The sequence below is a fragment of the Mauremys mutica genome, chromosome 2 (genome assembly GCF_020497125.1).
Source record: "Mauremys mutica isolate MM-2020 ecotype Southern chromosome 2, ASM2049712v1, whole genome shotgun sequence".
Lineage (NCBI taxonomy): Eukaryota > Metazoa > Chordata > Testudines > Geoemydidae > Mauremys > Mauremys mutica.
This window is the reverse complement of record NC_059073.1, coordinates 123,252,922-123,279,900: the sequence shown is the minus strand read 5'-3', so window position 1 is coordinate 123,279,900 and position 26,979 is coordinate 123,252,922. Positions and strand designations below refer to the sequence as shown.

The 26,979-nt window shown below is 39.0% G+C and overlaps 1 protein-coding gene across 1 annotated transcript in view; it reads left to right on the top strand.

The window, feature by feature from the left end:
• Window positions 1-26,979, top strand: part of GMDS (GDP-mannose 4,6-dehydratase) — a 548,809-nt gene that overhangs the window by 100,682 nt on the left and 421,148 nt on the right. Inside the window, exons 3-4 of the mRNA XM_045005274.1 lie at window positions 965-1,052; window positions 13,127-13,236. Of these exons, the coding sequence (XP_044861209.1) occupies window positions 965-1,052; window positions 13,127-13,236 (198 nt within the window). The remainder of the gene's footprint in view (window positions 1-964; window positions 1,053-13,126; window positions 13,237-26,979) is intronic.

The window sequence follows — 26,979 nt, the reverse complement described above, 5'->3', positions numbered from 1 at the left end:
CATCCAGAAATTGTGTCCAGGTTGTTGAATGCTCTTGGCCACAAATTAATCTGTGGCGGGGAGGTGATCCAACGCAAGCAAGCAAGTTGAATCAAATTGTGATGGGAAAGCTTCAGAAATATCTGGAAAAAGTCAGGTGTTAAAGTTGAAGCTTCCACTTGAGTGAGGAGCAGTTGGTGACCTAAACTGACACAAACCTTGGCAGCAACGAGGGAGGCCAGCTTTACATTTCTCTAGTGTGTTAGACACAAACAGGCTTTGTCAGGCAGGCATGTATTCTTGTTACTGCTAATCAGTTTTTTCAGACATATTTATCGTGGCCAGTTCAGGGAAGTTACCTTTCTCCATTTTAGTCTAAGCTTCCCAGTTTTCTCATCCTCTACCTCAGAACACTGAGTCAGGAGTTTGGAACAAGGTCCTGTTCCATCTGTCTGTCTTCTGCACTTTCAACACACTGATGCTCTTGAGTAATTGAAAGTGGTTATCAAACATCTGCACAATGTAGTTGTGATGTGCACTGGAATTAACAGGAGAGGATATGAAACATTTAGGATATCGGACCAAAGGAGGCAGCATCCAAGAGCTCAACACAAAGTACTTTGGGCTAAGACACTGAGAAATTGATGCTGCTACATGCTTTCTGTCTTCGATTTAGGAATAAAGAGAGATGCCTGTCAATGGTACCGGATACAAGATTTTCCGCTTGTGTGTTTTGGATAGGGATGGGGTGAATGGTGGACAGAGCTAGAGCTATCTTACAATTTCCTCTTAATTAGCCAATTATTTATGCGAAAAAATCCAAATCAAAGTTAACTAATAGTATCCGATCATTTTACCAGATAGGTGGTTAATGCCAGCATTTTTCATGGAAAAAAGTTCTAAAAGAGCTGTTTTAAATGATATATCAAGGTATCACAGAAAGCCCATTTCTTTTTCAATCCTTCTGTTCCCATTTAAACTACAGGTGCATGGAATTGTTCGCCGATCTAGTTCTTTCAACACTGGCCGAATTGAGCATCTCTACAAGAATCCACAGGCTCACACTGAAGGAAGTAAGGTTTTGTCTGTATAGTTATTTCTCATTCTACATTTCTTCATGCAGTAAATTGTTTCATAGTATATCTTCTCCTATCGATGTACAAATCATCTTTATTTAAAGCATACCAGCCTATAATCACTGTAAAGTTGTCTCTTCCCAGTGGAGATGTGGGATCTGTTGTAAAGTTTGTCATTCAGCAGCCAGCCATTCCTCTTGTCTGTCTTTCTATCAGAAGCTCTATCTCCATAAGAAGTGAAAGCAGTTTTCAGATCCAATTTGATATAAAATTTTATACTTATGAATTGGCTGGAAAAAATATATAAAAATATTTAAAGTAATTCATTGAGAGGGGAATGGGGAGGCATCTTGTACTCAGTACAAATTTTGATGATGCAGTTTTCTTACACCAAGATGATCAATAAAGATGTAAGTGCATGGCTAGACCTGCAAAAAGCTGCGTGAGGTTGAGAGAGCTATAGGAGGCTGGAAATGTGAAGCAGCACTGAAGTAAAACAAGTTTTGAGGGTAATTATCTTTTTAGTTACATAAAATGGAGGATCATCTTATATGCAACTTTGTATGGAATATTGCTCTAGCACTGAAATAGTTTTACTTTCACATTGCCTTTAAGGTGTGTTTTGTTTTTTTTTAAGCAAGCCAACAAGTCCCAGCTACACCATAGCTTGGTCATAGTAGCAGATAAAAATATAGTAACACCAAGTTACACAGTAGATCAAGATTTAATGAAGTAAGAGTATTGCAGTTGGTGCCTTGGGGTAGATTCTTTTGACTATGAGAATAGGCACAGGTCTGGTCCAAAAAAGTTTGCTGCATGTGGATTGTGCTCTTTCACTTTTTTGATCCTCCTTTTTAATGACTATTGAAAGCTGTTAAGGAAGAGTGAGATGTTTTAAGATGTATTATCCATATATTGGTGAGGCTCAAATCTGGATTCCAGTGTCTCATGACAAAAATAGAGGTCTGGATGAAAGCCAGTTATCTGTGACTCACCATGAATAACATTATCACACACACACACAGATAACACATGCAGCCCTGTTAGGGCTCCTCCTTGCTGGACACATACCAGACTGTAGTGGTTTTGGGGCCACTTCATGTGCTTTAAGCCTCCAGAGTCTTAACTGAGTCCAGGCATTGCTCCTGCCTGGGGTCTGTAGGCATACTCTCCTGGTGCTAGTCCTCTGTCTAGCACCCCTTTCTGAGAACTGAGACCCCCCCAGACCCTCCTGCCCCCCCAGTCCAACTGCTTAGCCCTTGTGTCCATTGCTGACCCTCAGGCTCCTCCATAGCATAAGTAAACCCTTTCTCCAAGCTCCATCTTGAGGGTATTCTGGCTTTACACTTAACGCTTCAGGGGTATACCATAGCAAAAGCAAACAAAAAAACTTACACTTTTCACAGGACTCTAGACACAAAAACTATTTACTTAGCATAAGAAATATACAATTTAGACAAAGCAATAAACATACCTGTATGCATTCCCCTGCCTCCTTTTCATCACCACTTTGGAGAGTTCATTGGGCTTAGAGCTGAGTCCTTGAAGCAGTCCAGGTTCCCCCTCCTGCACATGACTTCTCTTCTTAATCATGGACACTCTTCCCCCTCTGACCTTTGCTGTCAGTGCCCTTCTGCTCTTCTGCCCAGTTTCCTCCTCTTCTGCTCTTTTCTCAAAATGGTGACCGAGACCTTCTCTTTTATAACCTCCAGTCCCTTTTGTTAGGTGATCCTCTGTTCACCTTCGCAGGTGATCCATTGCATGTCTTCACTGCAGGGTGCTACAGCAGCATAGCTATGGTACCCCGTAGTGTAGATGCAGACTACAGCGGCGGAAGGTTTTTTTGTCAGTACAGGAACTCCATTTCCCCAAATGACGGTAACTGGGATAATGGAAACATTCTTCTGTTGACCTAGTTGCGTCTACATTATAGGTTAGGTCACTTAACATTAGCACTAGCTAGTCATGGTTTACACTAAGGTAAATGAGATCACAATCAGATCCATCACATCTGGCAGGAGAACTTTTTCATTTGAGGGCCTTTGTCTTTGAAATTTGCTCCCTTGGATGGTTTAACAGAGCCCAAGTCTATCAAGCCTCAGAACGTAATGTAAGATGTATTTTTATTTGGTTTGATTTTTGCTTGGTTTTATCTTTTAAAATTTGAAAGAAGACCAGTGGTGGTCAAAGCTACCCATTATGGGAGGCTTGTCATTTGTATTTTAAACTTGAAAATAATCATCTAGTTCATAGAATCATAGAATTCAAGATCAGAAGGGACCATTATGATCATCTAGTCTGACCTCCTGCAAGATGCAGGCCACATAAGCCGATCCATCCACTCCTTAAGCAAGTGACCCCTGCCCCATGCTTCGGAGGAAGGCGAAAAACCTCCAGGGCCACTGCCAATCTACCCTGGAGGAAAATTCCTTCCCGACCCCAAATATGGCGGTCAGCTGAACCCCGAGCATGCGGGCAAGACTCTCCAACCATACCCTCTGGAAAAAGGCTAACAATATCCTATCATTGACCCATTGTACTAATTACCAGTGTGGCACTTAATTGACCTATTGACTAAGCCCGTTATCCTATCATACCATCTCCTCCATAAACTTATCTAGCTTAATCTTAAAGTCATGGAGGTCCTTCGCCCCCACTGTTTCCTTCGGTAGGCTGTTCCAGAATTGCACTCCTCTGATGGTTAGAAACCTTCGTCTAATTTCAAGCCTAAATTTCCTGACTGACAATTTATATCCATTTGTCCTCGTGTCCACATTAGCACTGAGCTGAAATAATTCCTCTTCTTCCCTGGTATTTATCCCTCTGATATATTTAAAGAGTGCAATCATATCTCCTCTTATCCTTCTTTTGGTTAAGGAAAACAAACCGAGCTCCTCAAGTCTCCTTTCATACGACAGGCTTTCCATTCCTCGGATCATTCTAGTGGCCCTTCTTTGTACCCGTTCCAGTTTAAATTCATCCTTCTTAAACATGGGAGACCAAAACTGCACACAATACTCCAAATGAGGTCTTACCAACGCCTTATATAACGGGACTAGCACCTCCTTATCCCTACTAGAAATACCTTGCCTAATGCATCCCAAGACCGCATTAGCTTTTTTAACGGCCACATCACATTGCCTACTCATAGTCATCCTACAATCAACCAGGACTCCTAGGTCCTTCTCCTCCTCCGTTACTTCCAACTGGTGCGTCCCCAGCTTATAACTAAAGTTCTTGTTAGTCATCCCTAAATGCATAACCTTACACTTCTCACTATTGAATTTCATCCTGTTACTAATACTCCAGTTTACAAGGTCATCCAAATCTCCCTGGAGGATATCCCGATCCTTTACCGAATTTGCAATACCTCCCAACTTGGTGTCATCCGCAAACTTTATCAGCCCACTCCTACTCTTGGTTCCCAGGTCAGCAATAAATAGATTGAATAAAATTGGACCCAAAACCGAACCTTGAGGAACTCCACTGGTAACCCCCCTCCAACCCGACAGTTCCCCCTTCAATACGACCCTCTGCAGTCTCCCCTTTAACCAGCTCCTTATCCACCTCTGGATTTTCATTTCGATCCCCATCTTTTCCAATTTAACCAGTAATTCCTCGTGCGGTACCGTATCAAACGCCTTACTGAAATCAAGATATATTAAATCCACCGCATTTCCCTTATCTAAAAAATCTGTTACTTTCTCAAAGAAGGAGATCAGGTTGGTTTGGCACGATCTACCTTTCGTAAATCCATGCTATAATTTGTCCCAGGTGCCATCGGCCTCAAGCTCCGTAACCACACTCTCCTTTAAAAAATTTTCCATGACTTTGCATACTACAGATGTTAAACTAACAGGCCTGTAGTTACCCGGGTTACTTTTTTTCCCCTTCTTGAATATAGGAACTATATTAGCTAATCTCCAGTCAAACGGTACAACCCCCGAGTTTAGATATTTATTAAAAATCATCGCTAACGGGCTTGCAATTTCACTAGCCAATTCCCTTAATATTCTAGGATGAAGATTATCCGGGCCCCCCGATTTACTTCCATTTAGCTGTTCAAGTCTGGCTTCTACCTCAGATACTGTAATGTCTACCCCCATATCTTCATTCCCATCAGTCCCTCTATCACTATTCCTTAGCCCTTCATTAGCCTCATTAAAGACCGAGGCAAAATATTCGTTCAGATATTGTGCCATTCCAAGATAATCCCTAATCTCCACTCCGTTTAAAGTTTTAAGCGGTCCCACTTCTTCCTTCTTGGTTTTCTTCCTGTTTATATGGCTAAAAACCCTTTTGCTATTGGTTTTAATCCCCTTCGCTAGGTCCATCTCCACCCGGCTCTTTGCCTTTCTCACTGCTTCCCTACACCCTCTGACCTCAATAAGGTAGGTTTCTTTGCTGATCCCTCCCATTTTCCGCTCCTTGTACGCTTTCTGTTTTTTCTTAATCACCCCTCTAAGACGCTTGCTCATCCAGCTCGGTCTAAAACTGCTACCTACGAGCCGTTTTCCCTTTCTCGGGATACATGCCTCTGGCAACTCCTGCAACTTCAACCTGAAGTAACCCCAGGCATCATCTGCCTTTAGATCCCTAAATGTGTTAGTCCAATCCACTTCCCTAACTAGTCACCTTAATTTAGTAAAGTTAGCCCTTTTGAAATTGTATACCTTAGTCTCAGATGCAATTTTGATTATCCTCCCATTTATTTTGAAACGAATTAGCTCATGATCACTCGAGCCAAGGTTGTCCCCTACAACTATTTCCTCAACAAGGTCCTCGTTACTCACCAAAATCAGATCTAAAATGGCATCCCCCCTCGTCGGTTCAGCAACTACTTGATGAAGGAATTCATCAGCTATCACGTCTAGGAAAAGCTGAGCCCTATTATTATTACTAGCATTAGTTTCCCAATCTATATCCGGGAAGTTAAAATCCCCCATGATCAAACAGTTCCTATTAGTATTTACCTCCTTAAAAACATTAAAGAGCTCTCTATCCATATCCAGGCTAGATCCCGGCGGTCTATAGCACACCCCAATCACTATCCCAGGGGAGGCTCTAGTAGTTTTCTTCCCCAATGTGACCATTGCCCAAACAGACTCCGTATTATCCATTGCATTGCTAGTTATTTCGTTACATTTCACCTCGTTATTGATATACAATGCTACTCCCCCACCTTTACCTTTGCATCGGTCTTTCCTAAACAGCACATACCCTTCCATACCTGTACTCCAGTCATGGCTACCGTTCCACCATGTTTCGGTTATTCCTACGATATCCGGTTTCAATTCCCGGACCAGGAGCTCCAGTTCCTCCATTTTGTTACCTAAGATTCTCGCATTGGTGAACAAACATCCTAATTTTTGCTGTTTGGCTCCTCTCACCCTTTTCACCCAACTTGGTAGGGACACAGTACTACCAGTATGATCTGTCGATCTAGTATCTGTCCCCCCCCTCTTCCTTACACCTAACCGTCCCCCTCTGGCTATATCTGTTGTTATCCTGTTGTTCTCACTCCCAATGTATAAATTTGGCATGGAGAGCACCTGGACCTCTCCCAACCGTCTCCCCCCAGTGTCTAGTTTAAAGCTCTTTTAATCAGATGAGCCAGCCTCCCTCCTAGAAGTCTATTTCCTTCCCTACTTAGGTGGAGCCCATCCCGTGAGAACAGTTGTCTGTCCCCAAAAGCCTCCCAGTGCCCATACATCCCAAAGCCCTCCTTGTAACACCACTCCCTCAGCCAACTATTAATCGTCACGATCCTGTCACCCCTTTGGCGCCCTTCCCTAGGGACAGATAGGATCCCACTGAAGATCACCTGAGCCTCAATTTCCTTGAGCGTCTTACCCAAACTGGCATAGTCTCCCTTGATTCTCTCTAGTGAGAATCTAGCCGTGTCATTTGTTCCTACATGAAGGATGATCAAAGGGTTCTTACCTGCTCCTCTTAGGATCCTTTTCAACCTCAGGTCCACATCCTGTATTTTAGCGCCTGGTAGACAGCACATCCTTCTGTTCTCTGGATCGGCCCTGGTCACAGGCCTGTCCAACCTTCTCAGTATGGAATCCCCAATCACGTAGACCTGCCTTTGCCTGGGGACAGTGCGGTCCTCTAACCTATCCTCCATCCCCCCTGGTTGCAAGCTCCTTTCATTCCTATCATTCCTTTTGGTTCCCGTTAAGCCATCCTGTATCCTCCCTTGGCCCACACTTGGTGCTGCCTCCATAGACTCCTCCCCTCTTTCTGTCGGACTAGCCGCTCTTCTCTTTTTCCTTGGCCTCCCACCGTCAGCTACCATCTGCTTTACCCCTTCCTCATTCTCCAGACCTTCGAACCTGTTCCTTAGCTCTATTTCTCCCTCACTGGCTCTCCTTTTTCTCGGCCTGCTTCTCACGGTCACATGCTTCCACCGCCCATCTTCCTCATCCGGCGGTCCCCCCTCACTGGCCTTAGCTCCTGCTTCCCCCTGTACCCCTGGGCATTCCCCTTCGGTCACTGCTTGCCATTGCTCCATCAGCTGCTCGAACCCCCTTCTATGCTCTACCAGGGTTTCTACCTGCAGCTCTAGGCCTTGGATCTTTTCCTCCAGCAGCTCTATTAGGCGGCACTTCATGCATACATAGTACTGTTCTGGGTCCCCCGCTAGAACCATGTACATACTGCAGCTGCTGCATGCTCTCATCCTCGGTGTATCCTCTGCTGCTTGGCTCATGGCTGCTGCTGTCTCAGCCTCGCTCGGCGTGCTTACCTGGGGAACACGGGGGACACGGCGCCGCCCCCTTCCACCTCCCCCTGTAAACTCCCACTCAAACTCCCCTGTTGGCCGGCTCCTGGGCCGCTGCGATCAGCTGTGCCGCTGCCTGGCTGGGCGGCCGCTTTTATAGGCCCCCTCCTCCGCCTAGCTCCGCCCCCTAATCAGGGCTCAGCAGTCTGCCCCGACAGAGAGAGACACAAGCACCCCAAAGACAAAAGATCTTCTGATCTATAGCAAAAGATCATCTGAAGAGCAATAAAATAAATTAGTTTCCAGCCAAGACAGTATTAGAGATCCGTCTACTGCAGTTTAAAACGCCATGGCTCATGTGGTAAACTGAAGCACAAGAAAATAAAGAAAGAGCTACAGTATTCTTTTTCGGATACCTCTCCTGAGCTTGTGAAAGGAAACTGAAAAAAGTATAGAACACAGAAAAAGAAAGCAAACACTAGTAATTTTTGACATTCTTTCTCAATCATTTTCCTCTAATAGAGGAATGATAACGATCTGAATCTGATGTGGAAGAATCAGGCTTGGAATCTCAGGGAAGTCTGTTCCATGGCAACTATGTCTCTAAGCAGTACTTGAGGAAATAAAGAAGCAATCAAGTAGTTTTAGTCTCATTAGCTTCTAAAAGCTGTGTGTATTCCCTGTGCATTCTTCACAGGAGCAACTGATTTCAGTTTGAATAAAAGCACACTGCAACGGGTGTGTGTCTCAGGAAGCAAGTAGTGAAATTTTATAAAATTCTGCGAAGCAAGCAAGATTGTGACTATATGCCCAAAATAGATTCCATATCTATTGCTTTCTAAAGGAGACTTCTAGGTCAGACACAAAGAAATTTTAAATGACTGTGTCCAAAGTTCTATGCACGTTGCCTATTTTGTAAAACTGTACAGAACAAATAAACCCTGTCCCAGATACAGGTCTCCCCTTTTAAACTGTTATCCATAAAACTTCTCCTTTCCACAAATAAAATCTTCCCACTTTTATCCCGAAAAGTCCATTCAGCATAGCTGAATAAATTGATGCCCTATTGTAAAGAGGAATAAGGTGGTCATGAGGGTAGTCTGGACCCAAACTACTGTGAGATTTACACTTCCTGTCTGGAATTCCACTCAGTAAGCAGACCACTGCATTCTTTCTAATAGCTTGAAATTTCTGAGTAGTCTTCAGGCATAGCTTATGTAGACTGTGTTACAGTGATGCAGGTGACCCAAGGCATGGATAACTGTAGTAAAGTCTGCGTATAGAAAAACCTTCTTGACAACTGCAAAAAAAAAAAAAAAAAAAAAAAGAGAGAGAGAGAGAGGAAAAAAGTGCAACCTTATCCTCTAGGATCTGGAACCTCAGGGGCAGCTACTGATCAAACATTATGCTCCCGCCTCACACCCACCTCACTTGCAAACCTCATTAATAAACAGTGGTCACCCAACTTCCATGGAAGAAACTCATATACTCTCTGCATTTCTTACTCCTGAGGGAATTCTGTGACAAAAAAAAGCTTCTGTGCACAATATTTTAAAATTCTGCAAATTTTATTTGCAAGAAATAAATATGAAGGCTCCAGCCTGGCAATGGGGAGCACAAGCCACTGGCTGCACAGAGGTCACAGATCACCCTGAAGGCCCCCCTCAACCCCACCCCACCCCACCATGCCCGGGACACAAACTCTGCGGTGAGGCTGCACCCAACCCTGACACAGTGCAAGTGCTGGGCCTGACCCAGAAACACCCAGGGCCCAGCCCCTCCGTGCCAGGCCACACCAGTTTTGGTTAGGCAGGCTCAGCCTGACAGGAGCCAAGTGTAGGGGGAATCCAGGTGTGGGGTAAGAGGTTTGTGTGGAGCAGTCTGAGTGCGGGGGAGATCTGGATACACAGGGGCTCGTTGGGGAGGGTTCTGGGTGAACGGGCAATGGGACTCTGTATGGGGGTTCCAGGAGAAGGTGCTTGGGGCTCAGAGTGGGGTCTGGGTGTGGAGGGATGTGGCTCATGGGGGGTGGTGTCTGGGTTTGGAGGGCTCAGTGGGGGGATCTGGGTGTCACTGGTTTGGGCTCAGTGGGATGGGGGATGTGGCTCATGGGGGGGTCTGGGTGTCACTGGTTTGGGCTCAGTGGGGTGGTCCAGGTGGGGCTCAGCAGGGTGGGGGTTCAGGTATGGGGGGGCTTGGTGGGGAGTTCGAGTACAGGGGGTGAGGCTCAGAAGGAGGGGTTGGGGGGGCCTGGATGCATGGGGCTTTGAGCGATGGGGGAGCAGCTCCCTGCACAGCAACCCCTCCCCCTGCAGCTGAGGAGTGATGGGGGCAGGAAAAGGGGTGCGGGGTGTGGAGCCACGGGAGGTTTCTGAGGGTGGATCTGACCCGGACCTGACCGCTCTGTGCAGGGGAGGAGGAAGTGCGCTCCTCGCTCAGCCCAGCCCAGCGGGGACTAGCAGCTGAGCCTGGCGCAAGGTAGGAGCCACTGGCCAGGGTGTCCCCAGCCTCATCCCACCCCACCCCGTCAAAGTGATTTACCTCTCCGCTCACTGCTCCGGGTGCCGGAAACAATGTGGCTGCACTTCTGAGGAGGGGCGTGTGACCGCTCCCTTTGCTTTCCCATCAGTCATTTTTCTCCCGGGAAGCAAAAAATCTACGGGGGCAGGAATTCTGTGCACACACAGTGGTACAGAATTTCCCTAGGAGTAATTTCTTCTGGTTGCTGCTCTGAATCCAAAAGAATTATCTCCTTCTTGTCTGCCTGAATCTCAGCCAACTAGTTCTCATTTAGAGAACCCTTGGCTAGACACTGAGTCTCTTATCTCACTGGTTGATTCTAAAGACAGAGACACACAGTTTGAGTGTTGTCCACATACTGAACACCCTGCGCCCCATACCATCTCACTATCTCCTATAGCAGTCTCATATTCACATTGAACAGGAGGAATGACAAAATTAGATCCCTGTGGGACCTAACAGGAGAGATTATTCATCTTGCCTGAAGGATCTCCCAGTATTCTTCTGTGTGACCTCTCAGAAGCAAAGGAATGGAGCCATTCAGTTTCCAGTCCCCTTTAACACACTCTGGAGACCAAAAGCATCAGCAAATAATCTATGTTAATGCAATGTCCAGGGTCTTGCTTTAGCAGATTAAAAACAACAAATCAGTCAATGATTATTTTTAACAAAATAGCTTTCTTTAAAAATGGAGGTACTTCATAAGCTATTCATGTACATTATTTTTTGTACTAGAAATGTTAAAACATATTTACCAGGATGAATAAGTTGCATTTTGAGATAAATTCTCTACGGGTTGTAGTTTGAGGACAAGGACAAAGTTGATAAATTACATGGTGTCTTTGTTTTGACAGGAGTTGGCTCACGCTGATAACTCCTTTTTCACGTATCAGTTAGAAACTAACCAAATCAGGAAAGAATAAATAACAGCTGCATGACCAATGTATCTAACCACAATTGAGATTTTGTCAGTAATGTCATTAAACATGTTGCATTGCCTGTTATGAAGTTTTTCTTTTTCTTTTCTAAATTACTCTTTCCTCAGTGGTACTTTATTTTTAGAACCTAAAGCTTTCAGGTCGGAAGTGCTGAGTCTTACTGTATTGTCATCTACACTTTCATCCTATGACAAGTTTAGTGATGTTAGCATTCCTTCTCTGCAGGTGTTTGAGAATCATCTTTATCTGCTTAATACACAAGGAAGCAAACTGACTTGATCACAAAATCTTGTATTACATAGTTTTGTTGGTTAAAAACACTTTGTGTGACTCAATTGTATATTTAATGTTAGTTGTCACTGTGAAATATATTGCAGAGGGGAAATTGGCATAGCTACCATTGAACATTAGAATATTTTATGTACTATGTTTTCAAAAAATAATAGTTTTTCAAGGCTTGGCTTCTACTATCAAATAAAGAGCTGTCAGTTATGAATGGCTTTGACTGGCTTTCTTGTCAGCTGACCATGAACAGAATATAGCAGAATATTTATGACCTATATCCTTCCTACAAATTAGTAATGGATGAAAAAGTTGGTATGTTTTTTTTTTCTTACCCTGGCATAAGACATTGTCACGAGTACCCATGCAGAGTGAAGGATAGACATCGGTAGAGGGCATATGGTACTCCTCTTTAATTGCATTCCAAGAAGACATTGTGATTATAAAATTGTAGATATACATAACGCTGGGATGTATGTGAAATGTCTGGGGATAGGTGAAAATATAATTGTCATAAATAGCCGAGAGAGTGGTGTGCTCTAGTGGCCTGAGCTGAGTAGTTGGTACTTGGTACAGGAACCCGTGAATTCTAATCACAGCTTGACTTTGGCTTTATGGTCTTGGTGAAATCGCTTAATTTCTCAGCCCCAGTTTCTCCACCTTCACTGGGGGAGGTGTGAGGAAATGAATTAATGTAGTTAACTTTTTATACAAATATGTTGAAGGTGCAAAACAATATGCAAGCATTTGGTAACTGCAAAAGTAGTAATAAGAAGATACTTTGGAAAGAAGGCATAAAAATGTAAATATTTTCAAGGGATATGGTCAAGTAATTTAGCCTTCAAATTTAGACTTTGTCGAAAATCTACAGCAGTCAGCATTAAAAAAGATACTCAGCAGTAGTTACCCGACAGTGGTATGTGATATACTGCACTTATTTCCTGCTATAAATACAGGCAAAATGTTTAGTTACTTAGGTTTGTTAACAGAAGACAAATTGTATCTAAGATTTTCAAAAGTTATTAATGATTTGAACTGGCTGTCAGTAATAGAGGCCTGATTTTTCCACAAAGCTCCGAGTACACTCTCCATGAAGAACAGGCTCCTCAAAGATGTCACGAGCTGGGCATTCAAAACAAGGATCCAGATTCACTAGTTGCTTTTGAAAATTTTAGCCACTGATGTTTTAATGGTGATGGCTAAAAGCTGAATGTGACAATTTTGATTTAAAAAAAAATCAGTAAAAAGTATTGTTAAATGTTCCCCGTAAGTATTGCAAACCCAGACTAAACAGTTTTGTGCTAATGGGTGAGAATAAGTGAAGCTGTCCAGTTGAGTTTAAATATCCTTGTTGAATGAAGAGCAACAGATTAAGCAAGTAACATAAATGTTGTCGTTTTAATTTAAGGTGGTGCTTACAAATCTGGTAAGGAAGATTATATTTTTTTAAATAATGATGATTATCTAGACAATTTTCTTTTAATTTCTTATCTGAATAGTGTGTGTATTTTTAAATAAGACCTTGGCTAAGAACACATATTGTTTTGAGAATTTAGTATATTACTTTTATTAGTCTAACTGTATATTCTTGAAATCTGAAGACATGAAGCTGCACTATGGTGATCTCACAGACAGTACTTGCCTGGTGAAGATAATTAATGAAGTGAAGCCCACTGAAATCTACAACTTGGGAGCTCAGAGCCATGTCAAAGTAAGTAACTTTCATCATTGAGAATTTTGAATGGTTAGTGAGTGTGTGCACTGTATATCTATTCATAATTTTAGTCCACAGCCCTACAGCATTTCAATTACTAGTTATAACATGTGAGCATTGCTTTAAATCCTAGCAAATACTACTAACTTGGTGCTGAATACTGTCCCAGTTTCCGTACTGAATATAAAATTAAACCTCAAGTGGTAGTATGAGGTTAAATTGGCATTGCCAAGATTATCCCCAATTTTTGAGGCTTAGTGTCTCTACCGTTTGAAATAACATTGGGTTCAAAATGTCCTGAAAAGAAACCCTAATAGAAGACTAGCATACTGTTGGTTTGTGTCTGAACCAAAACATTGTTTTAAAGTAATATTTTATTTTTAGCTGATATATGTGATGACGTGTACGAACTTGACTAAAAAATTCCAAATAGCTGAGTGCTGGTCTCAATTCTGATCAGAAGCCTTTCTGGTGAAATATTTAGTTCCATAATATTCCTCACCCCAAGACTCCAACTAGCAGTCTTTGACTTGCTCCTCCTTCTCTGTCCACCAGTAGTCTGCCCTTTGATCCTGCTGGTGTCTGTTTTGGAATGCTTTGGAGTAGCCCTTCGTTATTTTATTTTTATATATTTTTATTTCCCAGGTATTTGCAACTTTTAGTGCAGGGGTTCTCAAACTGGGGGTTGTGACCCCTCAGGGTCAGTTTGTGGTTACCTGGGGGTCACAAACTGTAAGCTCTGTGGGGCTGACAGCCCTGAGTCCCCATTAAATTAAATTATCCCCCCCATTTTTAATTTATAAGGGGTGTCACACTCAGAGGCTAGCTGTGTGAAAGGGGTCACCAATACAGAAAGTTTGAAAACCACTGTTTTTTAGTGTTTATGAGTTGCATCTGTTGTTACTACTAGTCTGTTAAATTTATAGTGGATACCATAATAAAACATTTACAGTGTCCTGTATGGTACCTACAGAAAGTCTTTTTATGAGTGAAAGAGACTAACCTCATTTAATCCTTTACTAATATGGAAAAGATTACCCAGAAATGAGCATTTCAAGGTCATTGCTGGCCCTGCTGATTTTTCTCCAAAGAAGAATTTAACCTTTTCTCTCATTGATGCTTTTTCTTTTTCTTTTTCTGTTTCTTTTTTTCTTTTTCTTTTCTCCTGGATACACTACTGATCTTCAGGTGTTAATTGACAGAACATTGGCTGTAACAGAACCACAATACAATAGCCACCATTTTCACAGCTTCTTTTATTAAAATCGGTTTATTCTTGCCATAGAAATAATTGGAGTTTCTGGCACCCTACTTAACAGAGAATGCTTCAAATTAGTTTTGTACCCAGTCTGATTGATGTTTATTCATTTGCAATTTGTGTATTTGTTCATGAAAAGTAACATCTCCACTTTTTTATAATTCTCCAAGCATCTGTATAAGAATGTATCACTACCAGTGAAAGGTTCTGCCTGTGCCAGGTTTGAGGTAGACGGTGTGACATGTAAATGGAAAGAGAGTGCCATATACTTTTTCTGAATGGGAAATGGAAAATTTTAAAACTGTGTCAAAGGGTTGAACTTACAGCTAGAGACAAATCTGTAATTTTACCTTGAAATGCCAATCTGCTGTGAGTTCAGGAAAGTGATGTGAGTAAAAAGGTGAATTTTCTGTTGTTAATAGGATGGGCAGCTGCCTAATGTGCATGTAACTTTACATCTACAAAACAGAAATAAAAACTGCACCTTATTGTAGTCATAGAATTCTCTTTAAACACATGTAGTTTCATTTACCGTGGGGAATCATCATTTGCATTTCCTACTTCAGTTCTGTCTTATAAATTAGAATCCACAGACTACTCTTAAGTATTTGGTAGCAAATTGTGATTAGAAAACAATGGTAAATCAGCCACATGCACCTTCTGCCTCCTTCCTCTTCTAAGGCCAGGAGTGGGAGTGGGTACATAATTGCTTTCAAACTCTTGGGTCGAAGCCAGCAAAAGCAAATCGTGCCTAAAGACAGCAACTAATGACTGGTCTGATCATAGATATAAAAATTAAATGGAAGTATGTTAGCTTTTTAAGTTCTAAAAATAATATTTTGGTATTATCAAGATGATTTAGAACTGGTTCAGCAATGCCAAACGTTCTAAGACAGCTGCTGACACTAACTGAGTTGGGAAAGTACCTGTTCCTTTATAATAAGCTTTTGCAAACTGGTGAACATCCTCATTAGCACATGATTTTAAGCAAAGCTTGCTTTAATCATAGCCTATGTAAATTAACCACGTGTGTGTGTGTGGTGCTTTCAGAGAAAAAGTTCTAATCTTAGCTTACTTTACATTCTGGTCACTTTGAATCAATGACGTCTACAGTGTTTTTTGGTGGTGTTTATGTTGGCTTGTGTTTATGTAGAATAAAGTTTTCTATCACACTCCCTTCCAGTTAATTTTATGTGAGCCATGCTGAAAGTAAGGAAAATAAAATAATAGGAAGTTGGTCTGGTTTCCTGTAGGAAACCAATGAAGATGAAATTGGTTCTTGGAATGAACCCACAGAAGTCTGGGAAATACTGACAGAGAAGACCATTTTTCTCAATCGTAAACAGTGAGGATTATGACTCACGAGTAGGTCATTGAGAGGCTGATTTAATCTTATGCTGGAGAAAGTGAGAGATGAATGACTGAAATTTGCTCGTTATTAGAAACAGTAAACTTAACATGATATCATCATCAGAGTAGGAACAAATTATCCAGTGTGTAATCCTGCCTGTTTTCATGAAGAATGGGGTTTACAACGTCTACGGAGGGTGTTCAGTAACAGTAGCACATTCACTTCAGAGATGTTACACTTGTAGTTTAATCTTAAATTCGGTCTGTTCTTTAGACACTGCTGTATCATGAATCATTACTACTAACCACGCAACTATTTTTTTTCATTTGGGTAGAATTGATGGTGGTAATGGGTTACTGTGAATTGACTCAAAATGCCAAGCACAGAATAGGTTGTTTTATGTACATGCTTGATTAACTGAAACTGGTTATCCAAAACTCCCTGCTATAGTCCTGACATATGCCATGTCAACACTACCACTTCTGTTGGGAAAAATGTCACTCAGGGGTTTCGCCTTTGTAAGTTTTGCTGGTATGAGTAGTGGTGTGCACCGTGCTACATCAGCGGGAGAGTTTCTCCTGCTGACGTAGCTACCACCACTCATTGGAGGGGGTTTAATTATGTTGCTGGTAGAGCTCTCACTTCAGCATAAAGTGGCTACATGTGAGATCTTACAGCTGTGCCACTGTAAGGTCTTTAAAGTGGGGCCGTAGACTCGTATACTTTAAAGTGTATTAACTACATTCAAAATTCCTTCAAATATCCAAAACCTAACTTGACTGAATTTGTTTAGTGCCATTCCCTCATACCATTTGGCTAATTGAGGAGGTATTGCATATTCACCTGTGTGTGTATATAGAACAGTGCACAGCATCTTATAACTATTTTAGGCAAACATAATGAACAGTATTAATTGCATATGGCATCACAGTGCAGTATTAACTGTAGGTTTTTTACTGTTGCCATCTTAAATTAATCAAGCAGGTGATAGAAATGTTTAAAGCAAAGGGCACCATAACACTGATATAGAGAATTCTGTCTCATATTAAACAGCTTAGAGTTAAATTCAGATGTGGTACAAAGGGATGCAACTGATTTGTTTATAATGGAGTTAGTTTTGCCCAGTTACTCTAAGTCTGAATGTGTTCCTTTTAGTGTACTTGCTGTAATCAGTAGGAGATGACATATGGGCTGTTGGCAGTGATTATTGGTTTCTGTTGCCAAAACTGTTGTCATAAAATATATGAGATGTGAAAAAAATGGGTTGATGTATTGCAACTAGGGTGCCTAATGTTTGCAACACAGACACATTGGCAATGTGCCAGCGGCCCTAGTGTTAGTTTATATGCAAATAAGGTCTAACATCTAAAAATCCAAATATTGGTACTTTTTTCTACTTTGCAAGATAAATACAAATAGCTTTATTGTTTTTGTTCAACAATGATAAAACCCTGAAGTTGATCAGGTTTTCTTAAACTGCAGTTGCTGAGAGAGGGTGGATCAGGGCTGCGTTTTATTATTACTTGATCTGCATTTGGCATGTGCTTGGAGATTGGCACTCTACTATATGATACCAAAATATCAATCAATAATAATATGCATCACTCATAAAGCACTTTTCATTTAGAGAACTCAGAGTAATTTAGGAGTCTTGTCCCTATTTTGCAATGAGGAAACTGAAACGCTAGGAAAGGTTAAACAACTTCCTGTATGTGTAGAATCCTGGTTTTCTGACTCTTCGGCCTGCCCTCTGTGCACTGAACCACACTGCCTCCCAAATGTAAGGTGGGAAGAATTAATATGTGACTAAACAAGAGGAATACTTCAAACAACCAGTTGTCCTCTGGTAGCAGATTTTATTCCATCTGCGGCAGCATCTCTGTTTTGGCTCAGATTTACTAATGCATTGCTAGTTTGAATATTTTGATACAGGGCCAGTGTTTGCTTCTAATCCGAATATAAAGGGACCCCCAAAATGTTGTTTAGCTGAAATATTTTATGCACTAGAAAAAGAATTCACAGTATATTGAGGAATTTCAACATTATGGCCTGATTCTAGAGTAACTGTTGAAATCAATTTATGTTACATTGGTGTAAAGCTTGTGTAAATAAGAACAGAATCAGGCCCATTGCTTTAAGCTTGTTACTTTAGAATAAATTTCCGTGGGTTTATTTCTGCTTATGTAGTTCAAAAATGCTGACTGTTAATATGAGGTACTTTTTTGTAGTTGGCAGAATTTTTCACTCAGAATTTAACACAGCATCGTATTAAATATTGTGCAGAATTGCACATAATACAGAAGTACTTATATGCTTTGATTTTCTTTTAATGTAAATTGGATTAATTTTTATTCCTTGGGTGCCTAAACACCAATATTAGTTTCTATGAGTGGAAATGTATACTTGGTTCATAGGCTCATGCTGATGTTTACTATCTATGTCAGCATTGGAATTAGCACCACCTGAGTAATTTTTAATGTTAACTAACAATGAAACATGATAATTCAAGATGTAAATTCAGAATATCTGGCAATAAAATAACATTGGTCCATGTTTGTTTGGAAAAAAAAAACATGCTACCAAGCTAAAACACTTCCCTTTAAATTTACAATATCAGAGGAATATATTTCTGCAATACATAGGAAGTACCAGTATTTGAAAACTGGTTTATTTTCCTAAAACATATAGGTACTAGAATAAGCTTTTGTATATTCTACTCATGATAGTGGAAGGGTTGGTATTTGTACAGTTCAGTAATCAGCTGGATTAATTTACAGTCCTTTTAAACTAATCTTCTGGTTAAGGCCCTGATCCTGCAAACACTTACTCAAGGGCTTAGTTTTAAGCATGTGAGTAATCCCATCGAAGTAGTAGAATTTATATGATACGATTGTTTCTAATACCTATGTGTTTTCTTAAAACAAACCAGTTTTAAAAATACTTCCTCTGTATTGAGAATATGTGTTACTCTCACCGTGTAAATTTAAAAGGCCGTATTTTTATCTTGGTAGCATCTGGATTTTTTCCAAACAAACATTAATCAACAACTTTAATGCTATTACTCATGTATTTAAAAATAAATGTGGGAAAAATGATTGTAGGATTGGAATTGAGAGACTTATTAATGACATTTATATAATTTTGTATCTATTCAGTTTTGGCCCTGATCCTGAAATCCTTATTTAGGTAACCCTCATTGACTTGAGTTCAGTTTTGCTTGAGTAAGACTTGCAGGCTAAATCCTTTGTTAGGAAATTTTAAAGCATTCCCCGTCCTTGTGCACTATCAAAAATAATCAGAACTATACACTACTTATAAACTATAAATCACATAGTTTTATCCAGTATGCAGAAGTAATAATATGTTTCTGATCATTTGGTTTACACATTTTTTGTGCTTTCTTGTTGTATTATATTAAGTTTCCATATAATTAGCTATAAGCATTGCAAAAGCCTAAGTGGGTTGCTTATATTACGTCTACATTTGGTGTTGTAAAAGCAGCAAGTTTGACCACTGAAGAGTGAAAAACACACTGTAACAAAATCTAGTTCAGCTAATGGACAAGAATAATGGCACCACTGTGCTAAGGGTAAGGATGCAGTACACACGATATATAAACAAAAATAATCCAATAAATCTTAACTTTATAGAATTTAAGAATTTCAGTTAGGTTTTATAGAATATTTTACTGTATCACAAGTTGGTATCATATCTTTAATTTAGAGGGTGTGGGAGTTCATTTGATCAGCTAAGTAGAGCCCACTCCTGGCTTTTGCAGCAATAGAAACCTGAATGTAGATTGCTTTGCTGTAGGGATCCTGCTTACGAGGATAGGATTCCATAGAGTTGGCTAGGGCACCATGGTATGGGGCATGCTTTGCTGTATCTCTCTGCCAAACCACTGTGCTCAGCTACCATCTGTTAGCTAGCCTAGCACTGACTTTTCACAGCAGTTTGTGCTTCTAGTTTCCAGACCACAACCTCTTGCGGAAGTGGTATGTGAGCCATTTCATTATTCAAGACCCTCTCTTAACACACTTGTGTGCTCTGAGGAAGGATCCTGCACTACTGCTTCACAAGAGGAAGATGATCCTTGCATTACCTTCTCGTCAACCTCACCTTTCTGCACCAGTGGGCGGCTTAATCCTTTAAAGTACTGAATATTCTAGTCCTAATCCAGCAAAGCACTTAAGCATGAAATTGGTGGGATTATTCAGGTGCTTAAAATTAAGCATTTGCTTAAGTACTTTGCTGGACTGGGGCCATAATGTTGGGCTCTCGAAGATCAGAGCCTCAATGAGGCTGAGGGCAGGGTAGGGCTCTTAGTGTTCCTTTTTGAAAGTTTAAATGTGTAATTTTGCCTATGTCTAGCTTTAAAACTCTCTCATTGCATTTCTGAGCAATCTAATTCAAATGCAAAGACATTTAAAAATTCCTTTATACGCACATAATATTTTACTTGGGGGTAGGGTTGGGGAACACTATGAAAATCCTATTATACCTGTTCAAACAGATTGTTTTCTTTTATTAAGTGTAGGAGGAATTGTAATAGGTGGTGATGTTTGAAATTTCTCATAATTAGTAGACCACACAAAAATATGTTTATTTGCATTTTACACCATCAGTCCAATCATAATAGCTGCATGCATCGGCTAGCCTAAACTAAACTAAATCTAAAACCAAAAATATTTTTAGTAACGCAAATATTACATGTTGTGTCTGCTAATATTGTAAATACATGCAAATGACTAATGGGATTATATGATGAGTTGCAGTAGTATGTACTAAGAAGAATACATTGATTTCTGTTTCTTTAGCAAATAGTGTTTCAGATCACAAGGTGAAGAATTTGGTAACAAGTACTTTTCAGGCCAAGCACAATGGGAGCCAAATTGAGGCAGAATTTTTATGGACACAAATGGACATGTTTGAGTGGTGCAAAAACCTGTAAAATGACCTAACTCTTTGTGCCTTCTCCCCTCCCTCCCACCGCCTACCCCACCTAAAACCACCAAATCAAACCCTCTCCTCACCCTCTCCCCCAACACCTCACTGTAGCGATTTTTTTCTTGGTATGGAAAAAAATGCTAGAGATTGTATGCTTTTTGGATCATACTGATTTCCTTTGTATTGCACATAATTATAATTTGTTAGGTTTTTGCTTTTTCAGTCTCTGATCTTGTTGTTTTTCATGTGTCATTGTTGTGATAAACACTAAGCAGATTACCACCAATAAGTTATTTTAAAGTATCAGGAAAGCAATCAGGTGAAAAATGAAGCTTGATAATTTATTGAATGCTTATCAGTGGTGTGAAAAAGACAAAACAAAGCCCTGAAGTGTAAGTATTGTGAACAGCTAGCTGAAAAGATTATAGACTACATTGTCCGTCAAGTATCAGAGGGGTAGCCGTGTTAGTCTGGTTCTGTAGAAGCAGCAAAGAATCCTGTGGCACCTTATAGACTAACAGACGTTTTGCAGCATGAGCTTTCGTGGGTGAATACCCACTTCTTCGGATCACGTCTGTTAGTCTATAAGGTGCCACAGGATTCTTTGCTGCTTCTACATTGTCCGTCGGTTATTTGTAAATTCAACAGTTGTTGTCGTCTTCTTTTTTGCAAGATATTTTATAAATGCAAAAAGTAAAGTACTTTTTTTCTTTAATTCCCCTCTTGTGCAATACAGTATATAAAGAGGACTACATACTTTGATGGATGAAGTGGTCCTTATCTATATGATCTTGATGATTGATAAACCATATTCTTAATCTTTGTGCGTTATTGGTATTTTAACATCCTGGGATGAATTCTGAACTCAGTTATGTTGTTGTAAATGTAGAGTAACAACAGATGCAGTAGAATTACATTGACTGTAGTGGCATAGAAGCAGGTTTTCATCAGTATGACTGAAATCAAAATCTGGGCCCTTATTAAATCTATATAAATGCGGATGGATAATATTCTAGCATAATTAAAAACCCCAAATTTTGAAAGCATTACCATGTATGTTTTTAAAATGGATGATGAGTTATGTATACATTCTCTAAGATCTCAATTGGAAAGCATAGTTAAATTTGGAGTGCCTTTAAAAGTAAAGATTTTTATTATGTACATTTGTTTTATTTTAAATAGCCCAACTTCTGTTTTAAATTCATTTAAATTTAGAGGGAGGAAAAATGCAAGTTCTGTAAAGGTTTCTGTATTTTCTTGGGAAGTAAGCAAATGTCCCTTAGTACTTTTCCTTCTGACAGCTGGTTCAGTGGAAGATAAATTTGATGGAACGAGAAGGAAAATAGTTATGGTGTTTCTGGCATATTTCTTCTGTCAAATAGATGGCAGCAGAGTGTTATAGACAATGGAGCAGTCCAGTCCTGTAGTTGTAGTGAAAGAATGGTGACATTGCAAGCTGACTTCTATCAACTGCAGCCTGGAATAACTTGTAGTTAAACATAAAATATGAAAGAAAGCTACCATTGATAATGCAGGAGCATAGAGGATGAAGAAGGGTATGAGATGCTATAAAGTTCTGAATTCTGGAATAGTCCCAGGTGGGAAAACTTAATCTTTTAAGGTATGTCGTCCTCTCATGCAACATGACTGAAATCAGCTAAAATAATATGCATGTCAAAATAAAATGACAGAAAAAGAAAAGTATTCACAAGTTGCAACTGAAAGTAATGAACTGCTGCCTTGGGGTACTCTAGAACTTGGCCTGCATGCCTATTTTTTAGTTAAGCAAGTTAGAGAGAGGAAATGTCAGTCCTCAAATCAGGCAAGCGTTCTTTGGGAACGTTTGCTCAAATGTAAGCATTTTACAGAAACAGATCTGCAGTCTGTTATGCCCCAATCGCAAAATTAGATTTGCCATTAAAAGGGTTCAAGTATTAAATGCGTCTTCAGGATAAGTGGTTAATTAATTAAAGTGGTGCCATGTTTTAATTAGCATTCACTAGCTGCAAAATTAATGGGTGTATAAGGGGTGTAGTAATCAAATACTATATTTGATGTATTCAATATTTTGTCTGTATCTGGAGCTTTTAGTAGGATTACCTTCAAAACAGAGGATGAAATCCTGGCTATGTTGAGATTAACGGTAGTTTTGCAATTAACTTCAATGGGGCCAGGATTTTTCACCTACAGTGAGGAAATTTTGGAGGCTGTCAGTCAATTTCAGCCCAAAATTGTTTCTGTACTTTTACAATTATATCATAAGACAACAATCTGAGATATGAGTGTTTAGCTTCAAGATTATTATGGCTTCATTGTACTTCAAGGTTTGGAAAAAATGAACACAGGACAATCTTAGTGCTACCAAATCTAGAAAGGACTTTATTGCCGATAACACTGTATTAATACTACTGTTCAGGGTAAACATATGGCACACCATTTGTTTTCCTGCTGTACCTTACATGGTTTAGTTTCCATAAACAGAGCTCATTGTTACAAAATTGCTTTCAGAAGTGTCTGGCAAGTCTTTGTTTTGACAGAAACTTATTCCTCACATGTTTTTCTTCCTAAATCTGATATCCTAAGAATCCCTACCCCTATTCGACAAGTTAACCCTCCCCCCAATTTAATTTAATTTCTCATAGGTAATAAAGGCATTTTCATTCTGAAGTGTGTTGCAACTCACTCTAGCTGTTACAACTAAGTGAGACTAGAAGGGAGTGTAGTTTCCAACTGTGTAATGTAACAGTGCAAAAATTAATAATCCTGGCTGTTGATGTTTCAGCTTTGATTAAACTGCTGTTGGTGACACAGTATGAGTGGGCCTGTGTGACTTTTTTTTTTAAATGCTTTTATAAAATGAGGTGTTTTGACAGTTTTAATAAAAGTGCTACAGTATCATATGTACTGTATGTAATTCATGTTATGTCAACATTGCTAAAACATGGATGGTATGTGGACTTACATATATACAGTACTTTAGCTATGTAATAAAATGATAGTATTCTGTCTCTTTCTTTTAACTTTCTGTATTTAGTATCAGATTCATAAAGCATGTCATGTTTTTACAAAGAAATCTTCTGTTTTTTGCTTTCAAACACACTTCTGAAGACATTCCAAATTAACAATAGTGTTTCTAAACATACCATGTTTGTTTTAATGACTTTTATGCTAAAAAGCATAACAATGCTGTTCTAATCACTCTAAAAGGAAACCTGAGTAAGAAAAAGCATGCACTGAACACTCACAAATCAGTTAATAGAACAAAAAATAAGAAATTCTTAAGATACATTAAATACATTAAGAAATTTCTTTCTGATGGTATTTTACCTGACAACCTTTTGTATCTTCAGACTAAAATGTTGCAGGGCCCTACTTAGGCAAAATCTCATTGAGGTTAGTGCTATTTTTCTGAACAAGTACTTTATCTTGAAAGGCATTATTTAATTTGCTAAAATCTGAAATACTACTTCTATATCACACTTTTTTTTTTTAAGTATCAGCATATTTTTTCTCCTTACAATACTTCTTCCCCTCCCTCCTTGTGCTGATTAATACTAGGTTCATTTTCTGTGTTCTTAGTATGGTCAGATATGTATGGTTTGTTTATCTTTTTTGAAGCATATGTTTTCACCCCTTTTATTTTCCTGATCAATGGAAGAATTACAGTATAACTTTTTAAAATGAATCTGTGTAGACTTTTAATGCACATGGAATAGTTGAAATGAAATATTTTACCTACTAAAACGGGTTTTGCAGATTTGTAATACTATGAGATAACAATAAGGTTACTGAAAAAAATCCATTTTTGTAGTCCAAACTATCACACTATGGGACACATTCAAGACTCGAACCTGTAATTATGAAATGTCATAGGTTCAGTAGTGAGAGCACAACTATTTTATAAGGAGTAATTACAGTGTTCTAATAGTGAACTGGCAATAGTTTCATACTTTTTATTTTCTAATAATATTTTAGAAAGTGAAAATTAAAATCTGGCAGTTTTATATCAGGAATTGCAAACTAATATTGCAATGGTGATTTTTATAGTTTCATTACATTTTTTTTAAACATTAAAGGTAGACATAGGCTGTACAACTTACCCATATTGTTAAAAACAATTTAGAAATGAGACAAATATAATTATTCCTTCCTTCCACGATCTTTGAACTTCAGTGTTAACTTTGTATTGCCTTTTTATTCTGTAGCAGTGATCTTGAATTGATACTTGTAGAACATTGTTTTTAACCATGTTTACAAGTTTGAAATGCAAATTAATGTTACAAATTATTTAAATCCATAAACAGTTTAACTTTTGAGTAATGTTTATCCATAAAACGGTCTGAATCAAGAATTAGTAGATCATTTGAATATAAAACTCCTAAGATCTAAAAAGAAACAATTTATAATTATTTTCAGTGATTTTATACTGTACCACTATGAAATTCAGCATACAGGAAGAAATAAGGAATCAATAGGAGTATTGTCAAATACTTTATGAAAGGGTAAGGGATTAGATCCCATGAGTAACTGAGTGCCATCAGCTCCCATTGAAGAATTAGGCTAGGAAAGGGAAAAATATCTATCAGTGTGTATACTGTGATATACTCTTTGATTTGAACATGTTATGTAATAAGTTGACTGAAAAAATCATTTGTTAATGCAGCTCAGTCAGCTGTTGTCTGAGAAACTCCATGCTCCCCAAATCTCCCTGCATTTTGTCCTTCTTATGTTTCACATCCTTGTGACATAGAAAAGGAGTTGTATCAAATATCTCTGACCATATCCATTGACTTCAAAGAGAGTTTAGCCAGAGTAAAGACTTCAGGATTGGACCTCTACTATATTTTCTTCCTGGCTTTATTTTTATCAGTAAGAATGACTAACAGCATTCTCCTGTGTTTCCATATATTTTAATTAAGTATTTAATGGATATATTGGAGTGAATATTTTCATTGCAAATGTGTTTGCTGAGCTGCATTTTTCTTACAACTATGTGACACTAAGTAGTGGCATTTCCATTTTAGATAGGAATTCTTGCATGATGTTGCTTCTTGGTGATGCAATTTAATTGGCAAAATATCAAAACAAAGGATAAACCAGAAAACATGTTATAAAAATAAATTAAAGGATGCTAAAAATTCAAACTATTGCTTCCAAGATTTAATACTTAATATTTTTGGTTTTGTTGTTAAAGTTGTTTTTTGTATGGGACAAATGAGTTTGAGGTGCTTTCCCAATTTTATACTTTGGTGCAATATTTTGTTTTCCCTTGATGTATACCTCTAAAAATTCACAGTGGCAAATTGAATCCCCTGTAAATAATTACATTGCCTATGCTTCATAATTAACATATATAATTATTCACTTAACTGGGTAGTAAACTTTAATTGGAGAGCCCTAACAAGCGTTCCTGAAAATATTACGTATTTTCAACCTACCTGAGAGTGGTGCTAGTAAAAGAATAATATCTCTTCTGTAATTTGTGTCACTATTCAACTACCTTAAATTCTAATCCATTTAAAAAAAAGGTTTTGTGCCATGATTGAGGAAAACTATGATTTATTTCTTCTTTTATCTGCTCTAAATCTTACCTTCCATATTTTAAATGTGATTTACAGTAGCAGTCATCACATACATTTTATCTGAGATAGAACAATATAAAATTGTGGATTTCAAAAATTATAACTTAATTTAGTTAGGAACTGTATCTTCTGGAAATAGCAGATAAAAAGTATTCTTTTTAGATAAACTGTAAATATCCTCTTTTCTTTTAAAAAAAATACTTGATTTTCCTGAGCCTAGTTGTAGTAATTCTAATGAGAGATAATAAGGACTGACTTTCTTGTATAAGGGTCAGATCCAAAGCCTATTGAAGTCACTAAAAATGACTTTGTACCAGGTCTTTAGTGTTTATAATATTATGTTAGATTTAAGATGAGATATCATGTACACGTCTTTCTTGCATGACATGCACTTTTATGCTGGTAACACAATCAGATGCATAGTTCTGTGTTTCGCAACCTATAGTCAGTAATATTACAAGTTCCACTGACTGCTTCCTCTGTATTTAGTTTTTATTATTAAAGGTTTTAAAAATACCTTATGCTAATGGGATATATGCTTTAAAAGTTGAACTCTAAATATCAGATCCTAATTAAGATTTAAAAGACCATGAGATAGGTCA